The 13716-nt window shown below is 44.5% G+C and overlaps 4 protein-coding genes and 2 non-coding genes across 6 annotated transcripts; 2 read left to right on the plus strand and 4 right to left on the minus strand.

Moving 5' to 3' along the window:
* The first annotated feature begins 974 nt into the window (after window positions 1–974).
* Window positions 975–1048, plus strand: TRNAR-UCG. The gene has a single exon. It is a non-coding gene; the product is annotated as a tRNA-Arg (tRNA).
* Window positions 1049–1062: 14 nt separating this feature from the next.
* On the minus strand, window positions 1063–2768 carry LOC9645349 (SNF1-related protein kinase regulatory subunit beta-2). Its single transcript, XM_002969919.2, has 4 exons — window positions 1980–2768; window positions 1747–1907; window positions 1527–1689; window positions 1063–1463 (listed from the first exon to the last, which is right to left on the minus strand). The coding sequence occupies exons 1-4, from the start codon at window positions 2139–2141 to the stop codon at window positions 1137–1139; spliced, it is 813 nt and encodes a 270-aa protein (XP_002969965.1). The 5' UTR covers window positions 2142–2768; the 3' UTR covers window positions 1063–1136.
* LOC112346296 (pentatricopeptide repeat-containing protein At1g09410, mitochondrial-like) lies at window positions 2222–3733 on the minus strand. The gene has a single exon (XM_024674930.1). The coding sequence runs from the start codon at window positions 3731–3733 to the stop codon at window positions 2222–2224; it is 1512 nt and encodes a 503-aa protein (XP_024530698.1).
* Window positions 3734–3767: 34 nt separating this feature from the next.
* LOC9645932 (polyamine oxidase) lies at window positions 3768–5962 on the minus strand. Its single transcript, XM_024674568.1, has 10 exons — window positions 5830–5962; window positions 5529–5778; window positions 5338–5481; window positions 5213–5274; window positions 4930–5111; window positions 4734–4877; window positions 4531–4680; window positions 4223–4477; window positions 3968–4165; window positions 3768–3914 (listed from the first exon to the last, which is right to left on the minus strand). The coding sequence occupies exons 1-10, from the start codon at window positions 5939–5941 to the stop codon at window positions 3840–3842; spliced, it is 1572 nt and encodes a 523-aa protein (XP_024530336.1). The 5' UTR covers window positions 5942–5962; the 3' UTR covers window positions 3768–3839.
* Window positions 5963–8486: 2524 nt separating this feature from the next.
* LOC9645934 (gibberellin-regulated protein 8) lies at window positions 8487–9256 on the plus strand. Its single transcript, XM_002969676.2, has 3 exons — window positions 8487–8616; window positions 8735–8801; window positions 8873–9256. Exons 1-3 carry the CDS (start codon window positions 8539–8541, stop codon window positions 9058–9060), a joined length of 333 nt encoding a protein of 110 aa, XP_002969722.1. The 5' UTR covers window positions 8487–8538; the 3' UTR covers window positions 9061–9256.
* A 4075-nt stretch (window positions 9257–13331) lies between these two features.
* TRNAR-UCG lies at window positions 13332–13405 on the minus strand. The gene has a single exon. It is a non-coding gene; the product is annotated as a tRNA-Arg (tRNA).
* Window positions 13406–13716: the final 311 nt, after the last annotated feature.

The raw sequence follows: 13716 nt of genomic DNA on the forward strand, positions 1-13716 counted from the left end.
GAGCAGATGTTATGGAGAAGCTGGCCATCGCATTTGGCAGCATCGAGACCCCAGCCGGGAAGAGCTTCTACGTGATAAAAAAAACTTGCGGGTGTGTAACCGCTTCCTGTGTGGAGACTGACTCGAAAGTGTGTTTTCCACGATATACAATACGTCCTAGAAGTTAAAGTCATATACACTTTTAATATGTACGTACAAAGTATACGATAAGAAGTGCATGAGAAGAAGTATATGGAAACATATAAGGGACTGTTAACACGGCATTGGAATTTATCAATTCGTGCTTCGTTACACGTTCTTTGGAGGGGAAAGATTCCGGTCAAAGGTGGCGCGACAGGTAGCTAAGCCCACAAGCATTGACCGGGTCAACATCCAGGGACTCCCCAGAGAGAGGCTTTAAATTCAGTCAAGGCTGTGGATAGAGATCGCTTGGAAGTTTTTGGGGAAGATCATGGAAGAGGTGGTGTCCAGTACGAGATTTTTCTCCAGGTGGAGCTATCAGCGCGTTGGATCGTCGAACCCATGGCACCACCGCAGCGGTAGCAAGCGAAGAACAGTGCGGCTGATCGATCCCAACAGGCCCACCAAGCAGCGATGGCGAGTGAGAATCGCCAGGAAGTTGAAACTGCGTCGATTCCTGGGCAGGATTGCCAGAGGCAGCGGCATTTTGCTAGCGCCCAAATCGCTGCTCCGGATGGCGAGAGACTCGTATGTCTCGAAGATGAAGATGCTGGCTTCTTTGTGCAGCAATGCGGGATTGGCGTTCATGGGGCACTACATGGTGGGAAGAAATCAGATAGTGGGCGGTAGCAAACCACTCCAGAACTCTGTCATGAGCAACAAGGATCTGGAGAGATTGCTGCGAAGGGCGATCGCCCAAGGACGATTTGACACCCCGGAATTTGGAAAAGCTTAGAACTAGAAGAGTGTGTTATTACTTACCAACAAACCAAAACTACAATTAGCGTGTTATTGGCCGCATAGCGCAGTGGATTAGCGCGTCAGACTTCGGATCTGAAGGTCGAGGGTTCGAATCCCTCTGTGGTCGTTGGAAGTTCTTCGTTTTCGCTAAACTTCTTTGGTGTTCTCCAAAGTTCTTTTTTTCTACGTAGTGAAACACTTTTTAAAAGCTGTGATCACTTTCGGAGAGGCCTGTACACCACCACCGTCACGTACTTTGATCTAAACCTGTGAGTAGCGCCCAGCGCCAGCACCGATCGCGAGCTCCTCCCTTTCTCCACGTAGAGATGGTTGAGGATTACGTGCTGCGGCCGCGGCATGGAGGCCGGGGCGTCTCCAGACGAGGCGGGGACGTTGAGCAGTGTGAGGTGAAGATGCGGAGGAACTGCCGGTGGCTCCTTTGCAAAATCTTCCGGGCCCGGGAATGGATTCGTGTAGCTCGAGTCTGGAGACAATGGCGGCTCGAAGCTCACGACGTTGTCAAGGTTTTCTGGAACGTATTCCTGGAAATGGAAGAGCTGGAGAGCTGGAGAGAACGAGGAAAGAAAAGAAAACTTGCGTTTTACCTGGACTTCGATGAGATTGCTCACGTTCCCAGCTTCGTCCTTGGAGCAGGAAAGATCTGGAGCGTGCCTCCACTCGCCATCCACGAAGAACTTAAACTGGTAAACTCCCGCCGGGAGCAACTTTAGGATGGAGAAATCCTTCCCAGATCTCTGGAGTGGCTGCCTAGAAAAGAGAAAAAAGTGTTCCAAGCAAAGATTTGGAAAGAAAGAGCTCTTGAACCTGGTGCTCCAGTTGTCCCATGAGCCCTCGATGGAAACGTTGTTTCCTCCGAGGCTCCACACGATCATACACGGGATTCCCTTCTCACCACCGTGTTCTTTGTAGAGATTCGGCTCATACACACCGATTCCATCTGGTTTGCTTATAGGAGCCATGGGTGCCTAGAAGAGGGAAAAAACAAATTTGAGAAGAAATGCGGCAAAACAGTGGACCAAAGCAAGCGACGAGCTCACCTGTGGAGCAAACATGAGCGGGCATCGCACCGATTCTCCAGGACTGTCTGAGAGATACTCCGACGATCCCCCGGCGTGCCCTAGCTTCCCTTCCTGCTCGGAGATCCGCGGTTGCGAGCTCTGCATCGGCTCGCCCCCGCCCGTCGCATTCGCATTGCCCATCGCGATCGATCGATCGCCGGATCGATCAAAGGGGACCCTAAATAATTCCAGCGAAGAACCCTAAATTTCTGCTACTTGGGTTAATTGGTACAAACATTGGCTAGGAGCACGTAAGGAGCCGAGCTCGCGGGATCCAAGTCTAGTGCGCGCCTCGCCGCCACCTTTCCTCTAACTGCGTTTTTGTGACTCTTGCACGACCCGAGCAGTGACTGCCAATCCACGTCCTCGGGAACAAAGGGCATTGTGGAGAGAAGTTCTTGGGCATCGCCCAAATGCCCGCACCTCCCGAGCAAATCCGTCATGCAGCAGTAGAGCTGCTTTGTGGGTGCTACGAAATAGTCCCCCTGCATCGACAGGAAGCATTGCACGCCGGTTTTCAGGCTCCCGGCGTGGTTGCATCGGACAAGCATGCACACGAAACAGGCTTCGTCTGCTGCCGAGCCGCCATCTAGCGCCATCTTGCAGAGGAGTTCGAGGGTGAAATCGAGGCGGGTGTTGGATGCACCCAGCATTGTCGCCCAGGACACGGTGTTGGGTTCTGGCATTCGATCGAACACGTCTTTTGCTCTCTTCCAGTGCCCGTTTTGGGCATATGCCGCGAGAAACGCGTTCCATGCAATCACGTCCCTCTCTGGCATAGAACGGAAGAGTCCCTGGGATTCAACAAGATGGCCTTGCTTTGTATAGGCTGAAAGAAGAGTTGTGGAAGAGATTATGTTGTGCTCAGGCATGGAATCAAACACGCATTTTGCGTTTTCAAGATCACCAACCTGGGCATATACTGCAGCCATGGCGTTGTCAGCAAACAAAGTCCTCTCTGGCATGGAATCAAAAGCTCTTCGAGCTTCTACCAGGTTGCCACTGTTGGCGTAGGAAACCAGCATGGCAGTCCACGTAATCAGATTCCACTCCGGCATCCTCTGAAAAAAATTCTGGGCCTCGCTAACATGCCCTGATTGGGCATAAGCCGATGACATGGCAGTCCACGACACCACGTCACGCTCCTTCATTGTGTTGAAAACTTCCCTCGCATTGTCAAACCGCCCATTTTCCGTGTAGCAAACAAGCATCGCTGTGCACGCCACCAGATTCCATTCCGGCATGCTGTAAAAACTTCGTTCCGCCTGGACAAGATGCCGGTTCTCGGCATATGCATCAACGATGGCAGTCCACGCGATTATGTTTCTCTCCGGCATTGAGTTAAACACCGAAAGCGCTCGATCCAAGTAGCCATTCCGGGAGTACGCAGTCAACATGGCGCTCCACGAAACGAGATTCCAATCCGGCATTCTGTCGAACACGTCTTTGGCATCCGCGACATGCCCGTTTTGGGCATACGCCGTGAGCATGACAACCCAAGAGTAGATGTTCTTTGAGTGCGCGTCAAACACTTTTCTAGCCTCCACAACGTCGCCACACCTGCCGTACATCTGTACCATGAGATTGGCGAGATAGACAATGGTGGAGGATGGAAATAACTTGGCAGCCGGACTGGATGTAACTTGGGCATGGACAAGCTTTGCTTGTGGTGCTGTGTTGCAAGAATTGATGAGCTTGACGCACTGCTCTAAACTTAATGCACTACTGCTCATCTAGGAGATGGATCTTCCATAAAATCCACAACAATTTTCAGGGGAAGCTCAAACATCATTCATTTAATAAACTTATAGTATATGTACAATACGGTAAGTTTAAAGTTCACATCCCATTCTTGTGACTTGCTAGTACTGCGTCCATTTTCTTTGTCCATGCTTGCCTTGTAGCTTCTCTTTCCTATACACAGACAAAAACAAGACTGAGAATTTGAGCTCAAAGCTAGCATTTACCTTTGCTATCTCTTCTTTGCAAGTCGAGTTCTTCAAATCTTTGTGTTTCTCCTGAGAAAACTTGCGGCATTTCTTGTGCTTGATGCATGCAACAAGGTCTTTGCCAGCCTCGATTCCCGTCAAGTAAGCACCGTGTACGTAGCCACTGTATTTTTGGCTTGTGTGCTCTCCCGCAAAGTAGAGAGTTTCCACTGGTGCCTGGGTGGACTAATTTGTCAGCTAAAACACCTTGCAAAACTTGGAAAGGGGGCGGACCTGAATTGCTTCGAATTCACTATCGCTCACTCCGATTGGCCAGTTGGAGTAAGAACCTTTGAAATATTTCATCGATCCCCATCTTGGGACAAGCATCTCCTCAATCTCTGGGATGTTTGGTCCAAACATTTTTCGCAACACCGACATTATCTCGGCTTTAATCTCTTTGTCTGGCAGCTGCTCGATCCTACGAGATTCCTCATCCGTGACCGTCACGAAGATCATATTTTTACCGGGAAATTCCTTCGCCAAATGCTGAAAGCTCACGAGGCTCTAAAACACTTTTCTACGTATAATTAGGAATTTACCTGCCATGTAGAGTAATATCCTCGCCTCTCGTCACAGTAAATAAGGAATTGAGCTCCTGGATAAATAGGCCAAAATGTATATGGAAATCGAAGAAAAATCTTTGTGTAAATGGCCATATCAAACTGGAAAAGAGCTTCCACTTTCCAATCCTTGAGAGAAAAAAACAGTTTATCACTTGAAAAATCGAAATCAAAGCACTTACTGGAAGAACTGGTTGAAATTTAATCAGACTACTTTGAAGAACTCCCAAGCTTGCTGTGACAATAGCAAACTTGCCAAAGTAAGTTGATCCATCTTCAGTCAAGAGCTTCACTCCATCCTTGCTATATTTAATCTTTCTTACAACCTTGAAGAAAGAAAGAATCATAAAATTTGAAATATCCAAGAAGAAAAATCACCTTGTTCAGCAAAAGGCGAGGATCTGTAATTTTTCCATTTCTGGTCTGAAGAAAATCTCCAGCTAACTGGTGAACGATATGAGAGTAGCCACGAGGGTCCGCTACAAAGTATTCGTCGTCCCCAAAGTCTCTAAAAGTTGGATTTGGGTGTGTGTTCTCCAAGCTTGTGACTCTAGGTGGTTCTATTTAAAATCAATCAAAAATTTTAGTCAAAGATTTATAGCCAATGATCTATAATATCAAATCAAATCTCTCCTCTCTCTCCTTGGGGCAAAAGCTTTACCTGCAAATTCAAAGTCGTAATTTTGATACTCCAAGCACATTTCTATAGGAGTCTGAGGAACGCTGCATTGGAGCGAGAGTACAAATAGTTAGCTCTAAAACAAGGATAAAACACTTGGTGGAAACCTTCCAAATAGCCGCTGTCCTGTAAGAATGGATATGTCTTGTTCCCCGTTTTTACTTTTAGAGATGGCCAGATTCGTCACATACTCCTTCTCTGCTTCAGCCATTTTCGTCTCGTTTGTAACTGTGGAAGGATCAACGTATCCACTGGATATGCAAGCAAGTGAGTTTTCTCCAAGTTTTCCACCGCTTACTTTTTTGTGTAGATGTTGCTGCTTTGATTGCTGAAATCCGTGTAAAACGAAGTAAGATTGTACTTGTTTGCCAGAGTCCAAATGGGATTTACTTTGGAGCCATGAACTCCTTCAACCCAATTAGCACCAATCTCTACAATTCCTCCAGCAAATGCCTCTTCTCTCATACGGCCACCAATCCTTTCCGTGGCTTCGAGAATCACAAAGTCATTGATGCCATTTTGTGACAAAGTTTTGGCGGCCATGATCCCTGGAATTGTTCACAATTGCATTACAGAAAGAAGAAAAAAATGGAACTAACCAGAGATACCAGCACCAACAATGAGAACGGAATCAGTCTTTGTGTGACCATCACTGGCAACAATTGCTACCCAAGCATTGAAAACTAGCAGTATGAGCAAACTCGTCGCCATGTCTATAACTCAATACATGGAGAAAATTGCCACTTTTATGGACGTGAACACCCTCCAGTGGTTATACAGTTGTTTATCAGTGCTGCTGCTCCACACATTTGGACCACGTTTTTCTTTCTAAAATATTGGTTGAGATTTCCTTATCAAAATACTTACAGTCTAGCTAACATGGCAATATGTGTCAAGACCCCCAACAAGATCAAGATTGGAAAATGAAGAAGACAAAGAGAATGAGATTCTCGTGGGGAATAAAAAGCTAGACTTTGTCCGGCATGGAAGAAAAAGCTCATCACTTTGTTAGCGAGCTGGCCGGTGGAATCGCTGTGTGGCCGACAAGCCTTGGAGCACAGGTGGCTGTGGAGGTGGGGCTGTTTACAAAGGTAATGCGAATGGAAGTTTTCCTGGTTTTCTTTCTGTTTTCCTGGTTATAGATGAGGAAGACGATGCTGCCAAAGATCAACCAGCCCAATCCCCATGGCAGGAATTCGAGAAGTTCCACGAGACAAACAAATACACGCTTTGTGAAATGGACTATGAAGAGGCAAAACAAATATTAGCAAGAGATTCTGACTTTATCTTCTTGCAGAGGGAGAAGCAGAAAGAAGCGGTAGATAAGTGCTCACGCGAAAAGCTGCCACCTTGGGTAGCACTTCAGCGTGGTTTCTTCTCTCCGCCATTGCGACTGCGAACGAGTTTGATTCTACTTCAGGGGCTGAATTCTCAGAGTCGATCGCGATTCAGGTCAAGGAGAGATTTTCCATAAAAGCCCCTTGAACCAGCTTTGGAAGCTGAGGAACATGCGTTCTCTCAGCGCTGGGGTCTCTTTTCTCGCCGAGTGCCCCTCTGACCTACGTGAATAAACTCAATTGTCATCCTTGAGCACGGGAAGAGTTAAATCAAGCAAGTGACGTCTTCTTCCTTACTGAAATCCCTTCCTTCTCGTCCACAATCGCGCGATTGGCGAGTTCGTGCGCAGAGCATTCGTGGGTCTTGACGAGGATCCCAATGGCATCGAGAAGATCCTCCAAATCGCCCAAAGGCCGATATCACGACGAAACGATCATGCCGTCAAAAAAACTTTTTCGCCTGACTGACAAAAGTAAACAGCTGAGTTAAGGATTGAATCTCCTGCTCCTGCTGCTCCATCATCAACTTTGCAACCTCACTTTTAACCTCCACAGCCTTGTTCCTGGCTACCCCGGCCATGTTCATAACCCCGCTCATTGCTACTCATGACTTCCATAGTGTCGCTCATGACTGCCACCCTCGCTGCCGCAACACGGCCGCAGTTTTGCTCCTCCTCACGGCCCTGATGGCCGCAACTTCACCAATTAAGGCCTCCACAGCTCCTTGCCTTTCTGCCGGTAGAAGAGACTGGTGGTTATACAAGTTTTACTCGTTTTGAATGCCGTTTAGTATTATTACTGATTCAGTTGATCAACATTAAAAATTCTCAAATTTTTGCTAATATGGGCATAAAGATAAACTAGACTACTTTGTTAAGAGTTTCAAGTTTGCATTTAACTAACAATGAGCCCAATGCCTATTTGTGTGTTAACAATGCCGATCACTACACTAATGTTAATTTTACTTTTTTTGAGGCCCAAGCGGATGCTGGCACATCAGGTCCATCTCTAACTCCATCTCAGGTCTATTTTGGACTCCATCTCAGACTCCATCTCTGGATCCACCAAGAGCTTTTTGAGTAATTATGTACAATTTTACTTGTAGTAATTATGTTATGAATATTTATGGTTCAACTCTACTTTTTTTCATACTTTAAAGTATTGGAGTATTAGAAATGCTTTCAAGCCTTTTTAACATGGCCAGTTATATAACTCATCTTAAAAAAAAACTGTGCCTCATTGTGTTTAGGTCAAAAGTTTGTAATTATAAATATGTTTATAATTTATGAACATACATCAACCATTAAATTATAGAATATATTAGGTAGTTTTTAGAAAAGTTTATAATTTATTAACATGTTTATAAATTATACATACAAATTAAGCTAAATAAATAGCAACCGGTAAAATAATATTTAAGTATATTCTAAATATATTCACTGGTTTGTTGAAGCAAACCAATTAAAATAATTCTAGGATTTAATTGAGTATGTACTTTATTTTTAAAAATTATCTTTTTGTGGTTGAGACTAAATTAACCCCAGACCGGTTGACCAATGAGAAATCCTGAATCTTGCTGCGGAGGAGATGTGAATTGGTTTTGTGAAGTCATGGTTATGGCAACCCAAGCACAATGGACGTTGCAACAGTGTCAGTTGATCCTCAAGCTTAATCGGAAACATATTTTGAAAGGTGGAAGTTAACCAGCACGAAACTCTCGAGCAAGCTATAGTGAGAGGAGCAGTCAGACTTTAATCCTGAACTATTCAACAAGGGACAAGCTAGCGACAATAGTGGAATGTTTTGGGATACATTACTCGAATAGTTGTGCCAAGACTACATCAAAGCCTCACTATAAAGAGAGTTGAAACAATGGTTAATGTAAAATGTAAGTTTTGTACTACTGGAGTCCAACTACCTTTACTTAAAGAAGAGACGAGACAAGAGGTAGGCGCATCCCTAGCAGGAGAAATGGCCGCCATCGCCGCCCCTCGCATCCTCCCCTGGAGCCTTGTTCTTGTGATGGTGTTGCTCCTAGTAGCTATGCAGGTTAGCCAGCGCTCTAAGTCTCTCGTTTAGCTGCCAAATGCGTATGCCCAATCTCACGTTTTTTTTTAAATTTCGTTTCTTGTTTTCTTTTGGCTGCTCGCCTCGCTCTCGATCCAAGGTGTCTGGATCTGGATCTGGATCCATCCTCGGTGGCCATGGCCGTGAGCTGTCAGGGAAGCCGACAAGTAAGTGATACTGATCAAATGTGTGTTCTGTGTTGTTTGTGACCCAAATTTGCAAAAACGCACCAATGCAGATTGCCCAAAGGCTTGTGCAGTCCGCTGCCAGACATCCCATTGGACGCGCAAGCGCTGCATGAAGAACTGCAATATCTGCTGCCGCGATTGCAGCTGCGTGCCCTCTCGTCACAAGCCCAAGAGTCGGAAGGGCCACTTCGTCGAGAATTGCAGCTGCTACAAGGGGATGGGCCACTTCTGCCCATGAATCAATCACAAGAATCCATTGCACAAAGGTTTGCCCCTTTTGCACCTCCCGATCCGTCCAGTCTTCTAGTCTGATAATGAAGGAAGATTTTTGTGAAAGCAAACGTTACTAAAAACGTGGCTTCACAAGCAATATTACTACGCTATAGTACATATTAAACAGATTGCTATTGGAATGAATGATTTATAATTTTTAATGGTTGGTATAAAAATAACACAATATATGTAGATAATAAAATAGCAATCATCATCCTTAAGCTACAAGCATAGCATATCTAGCCTGATGGTGTGGATGTGAAGATTGTTAATCATAGGTGATCAGCTATTTAGCTCATAGCAGCTATGGCTCACAATGGAGCTTTGAGAGGAACGTGCTTGTTGCCAATAAGGTTCTAGAAGCATTGTATTTGCCAGTGGATAGAATGATGTTGAGCTTCTTTATACCTGGTGATGAGTATCTATACCTAGAAGATCTTACTTCTTTGACTTTAGATTTTTAGCATAGGTGGCCAGATTTAATGTGAGTTATAAGCTCTTGATTGTGATGGAAGTCATTCATTCCAATATTATTTAAACCCAAGGCCATAGTATCCCAAAACGACTAATTCAAACTATATCCCCAGCACATGGTAATGAAATAAAATATCTTTTCATAAACAATTATATCCTGTAGACGTGCCACAAAAGTTCATTTTTCATTGTTCTTCCCTAAACGGTTGATGAACCTCAAACATTCTGAAGCAGTGGGGCCCGCCTTTGCATTCTCAACTTCTGAATTCTGACAAGCCTGAGATTATAGTAGTAGTAACATAAAAAGTCAAAAGTTCCCATCCCCCATATATCAACATTGCAATCGTGCTTTCCATCTATCTCAGGCGTATGAAGGGATGGCTCTAAATAACAATCTCCATCACTAGGACTCATTGCCATCATCAAAATCCGCTATCCACCAAATAAGAGCATTCATCTTGCCCACTTCAGATCCCTGTGCATGATGCTCCTGCTATGGAGCCAGACCAAGGCCTACAGAATACAAGCAAGACAATCTTTCTTTGAGCGCGGCATCACATCGTGCTCACGTTGAAAGACAATGTGGCGCTTTTCCTGGTTCGCATGTAAAGCCTTCTCAATGAATGGACATTTTCTGATCAAAGCGTACATGCGACACGCACTCGTTGCCTTGATATCATTCGAGTACGTCTTCACCATTTTGTCCAGGTAGAATTCCAAAGTTTTCCCACTCGGTCGAGTCATGCTCCAAGCACACTCGAACTCGAAAGTTGACAGATTCGTTCCAGCTTGTAGACAAGCTGTGCAACCTTCAGGCAAGCGATGAAGATTCCCAAGCGACCTTCTGCAGTCCTTATATCAAACGTTAGTAGACCCAGCCGGTGTGTCGCTCCATCCTCCTGACAGAGGACACAGAACGTAACCAGAATATGCTCTGGCATAGTACGCAGGGATGTAGGGAATAGAAGCACCGTAAGGCCACCCATGCTTATCCACCAGTTCATCTGCAGGATCTCCTGGTGTATCCTCTTCCCCCATCTCCTCGCCCTTGAATAGGACGTAGCCATTGCCAGATGCGTAGGCAGCATCTGGCCTCAACAAGCTCTCCAAGTTCTTGTTCCCCAAGTAAACGACTAATCTTCCCATAGAAGAAACGCACTGGTTCTGTGATAAGTGCGTCGTATGAGTAATGGAATGCATTCTCAATACCCTGGGCGGGGACGTCGGCGGACGCGTCGTTGAGAATGTTGCAGACAAACTTGCTCATACGAGTGGCCAAGCCAGTCACCTCGTCCGGCGTAAATATCTGGGACCTGTTCAAGGGCAGCTGCTTCCAGACGTTCTCAGGAACAGGGAACCTCAAGTGTTCCGGAAAAGGTTGGTAATAGAAGTTCCGCTAACCATCCAGATCCGGCAGGGCTATGAGAGACTTACGAAGCTCATCCCTCAGATAAAGTATAGGCAGTTCTGCAGTAAAAACTTATGGGATTGCAAAAGTTAAGGGACTCAAAACTCACTGGCCTCGTCAGGTCCTGCGTGAGAAAACCACACAAGAACTTTTCAGCGATGAAAACAAATTCAAACAAGCAACCGACCTTTACCCTTAAAGTTAAGGGTGATTTTTTAAGTATTTTAGTTTCACACGAACCTTTAAGCTAATTATTAATGCTTACCATTAAATTTATGTAATTTGTTCCAATTCGCACATTTTTTCCCTTATACTTACCTTTACCGTTAAATTTTAGGAAGTTAAGTCCTAGTCAACTTAAGTTTAAGTTAACTTTTGCTGCGTGGTGAGTGGGCTGCTGATCGCACAAGGTAGTGCACAAATTTGGAGCACCAGATCTAACACCACCACTTGATCTTGACCTATCTAGTTCTGAGCGTGCTCTAGTCACTCTCTCTCTGTATCCAGAGCTTTGGATCAAGGGATTGGCATTCAGCGCTTCCATCGCTCACTGGATCTGCCTTTGCTTCTTTATCGTGGCTCCACTCTTAAATCCTTGTGATGCCGATTATCCATAGAGGATCTTTGCACTGTGCCGTGTGCTGCAAGAAATTCTTGGAGACACTGCCAATCAGAATCCCACACGAATTATGAATTGGGAAAAACGACTCAACAGAGATTAAATGTTAAATATATGGAAAACACTTTAAGGTAAACCCTTATGTTAAAGTTTTAAACTTAAGTATGTGTGCAAAATGAAAAACCTTAAAAGCTTAAGTAAAATTACATAGCAATTTAAAGGTAATGGCCGATGCGAGAAAGGCTTCTAATACACCCATTCATGAGCTAGCCTTATCCAGAAAGAAGAATAGCATGCTCACTGCTATCACACGGCGAACGCAAACAACAAATGCAAACCATGCATACCTGGCCGAGCCTGGAGTGTGGGAGCTGCAACCGAAAAAGCTTTGTCAGTGGCATCAAACAGCCTATGAATCCATAGGATTCGTAGGATTCAAAGACATACCTGACGGAGTAGCCAGGAACAGAAGCATTAGGAGTAAGTACTTGTAACTTTGTAAATGTAACAACCGGCATAACTATCCTCCCACCGGCAACCCGACTCCATACGCCTTTGGCCTTGGAGGCAATTTTACCTTCAATTCCTGAAGGAGAGCCTTGCCAACCAACGTACTCTTCACTCATCGTGTTTGGATGAATTCTGCCGCGCTCTTTATCTATATCTATAGATGGGCTCCGTCCCGAAAGGCGTGCATGGCTTAGGCTCCCAGTGCTTTGCGAAGGCCAGCCTACTACTTCAAGTTTGTGGATTGGGCTTATGGTCTTGCAGGCGTTGACAGCTGTAAGCTTTGGGCTTTGTCACATTCAAATGGTAACGCCTAAAATTCAAATGGTGGCTGGACATTGATATTCTTTTGATTAACTTCTGCAAATTCAAACCATAATGGTTATTATATATAAGGCCAACCTATTGATTCCACTCTCCAATATAGTTAGGCAATGAAAAGGATCAGGGAAGACACCTGAACTTAGTTTATTACGTGATGCTTATAACATGACTATTCAAGGGAGATCCTCATGTGCTTGATTCATGCAACAAGGTCTTGGCCAGCCTTGATTCCCGTTCACCGTGCGTAGCCACTGTAGTCTTTGCTTGTGTGCTCATAGGATGATTGTAAAACTTACAAAGATAATATTTGTAGTTTTGTTTTATATACTTTTAATACTAGAGAAAAATATATAAAGTGTTTAAAATCCACATGTATACATGCTTAGAGGTTTTCATTTATCTCCTGGGAGATCTAGATTTGCTAATAGTTATCTTCTACTCACCATTTTTTTTTCCATTTTGTATACAGTGGTGTTACCACCTTTATCATTCTATTCAGTGGAATAGAACTAAAGCTGGCTGAAGATGGGTTTACCTAGAGTGTTTCACTAAGACCATTTCTAAATTCAAACAGCTCTAAAAATCCCAAAAATTGTTAGAATCATTAAGTATTGAACTGGAAATGCTTGGTTTTCTATATTCAAAATATTAATAATATCTTGAATATTTTTTTGTTAAGTTAAATATTAATAGATAATAGCATTATAGTATTTGTATTCTTTAATTCAATAATAGTTATAAATAAAGTGAGACGTATAAAGATAATTTTTATCAATTAATCCAAGATCATCTAAGCGCCAGAATTTGCTTGGTTGTCACAACTTTGTGTAAAGCATTTTGCCAATTATTATTTTGCTCATCACATCTTAAAGTCCCTCTAGAAAGAAAACTTCTTGCGACCACTCGACCACAGAGGGATTCGAACCCTCGACCTTCAGATCCGAAGTCTGACGCGCTAATCCACTGCGCTATGCAGCCAATTACACGCTTAGCAAAAGGATTAGTTTTGGATATTTAACGATCAAGGAATCTGCATCCCAAAATCCGGGGACGCAAATCGTCCTTGGGCGATCGCTCTTCGCAGCAATCTCTCCAGATTCTTGTTGCTCATGATAGCCTGGCTTCCTCAACATCGGATTGCTTCCCACCAAGTAATGCCCCATGAAAGACATTCCCGCATTGTTGAGCATCCTCACATACGAGTCCCTGGCCATCCGGAGCAGCGATTTGGGCGCCAGAAAAATGCTAATCCTGCCCACGAATCGACGCAGTCTCAGCTTCCTGACGAC

The sequence above is a fragment of the Selaginella moellendorffii genome, unplaced genomic scaffold (assembly GCF_000143415.4).
Source record: "Selaginella moellendorffii unplaced genomic scaffold, v1.0 SELMOscaffold_13, whole genome shotgun sequence".
Classification (NCBI taxonomy): domain Eukaryota; kingdom Viridiplantae; phylum Streptophyta; class Lycopodiopsida; order Selaginellales; family Selaginellaceae; genus Selaginella; species Selaginella moellendorffii.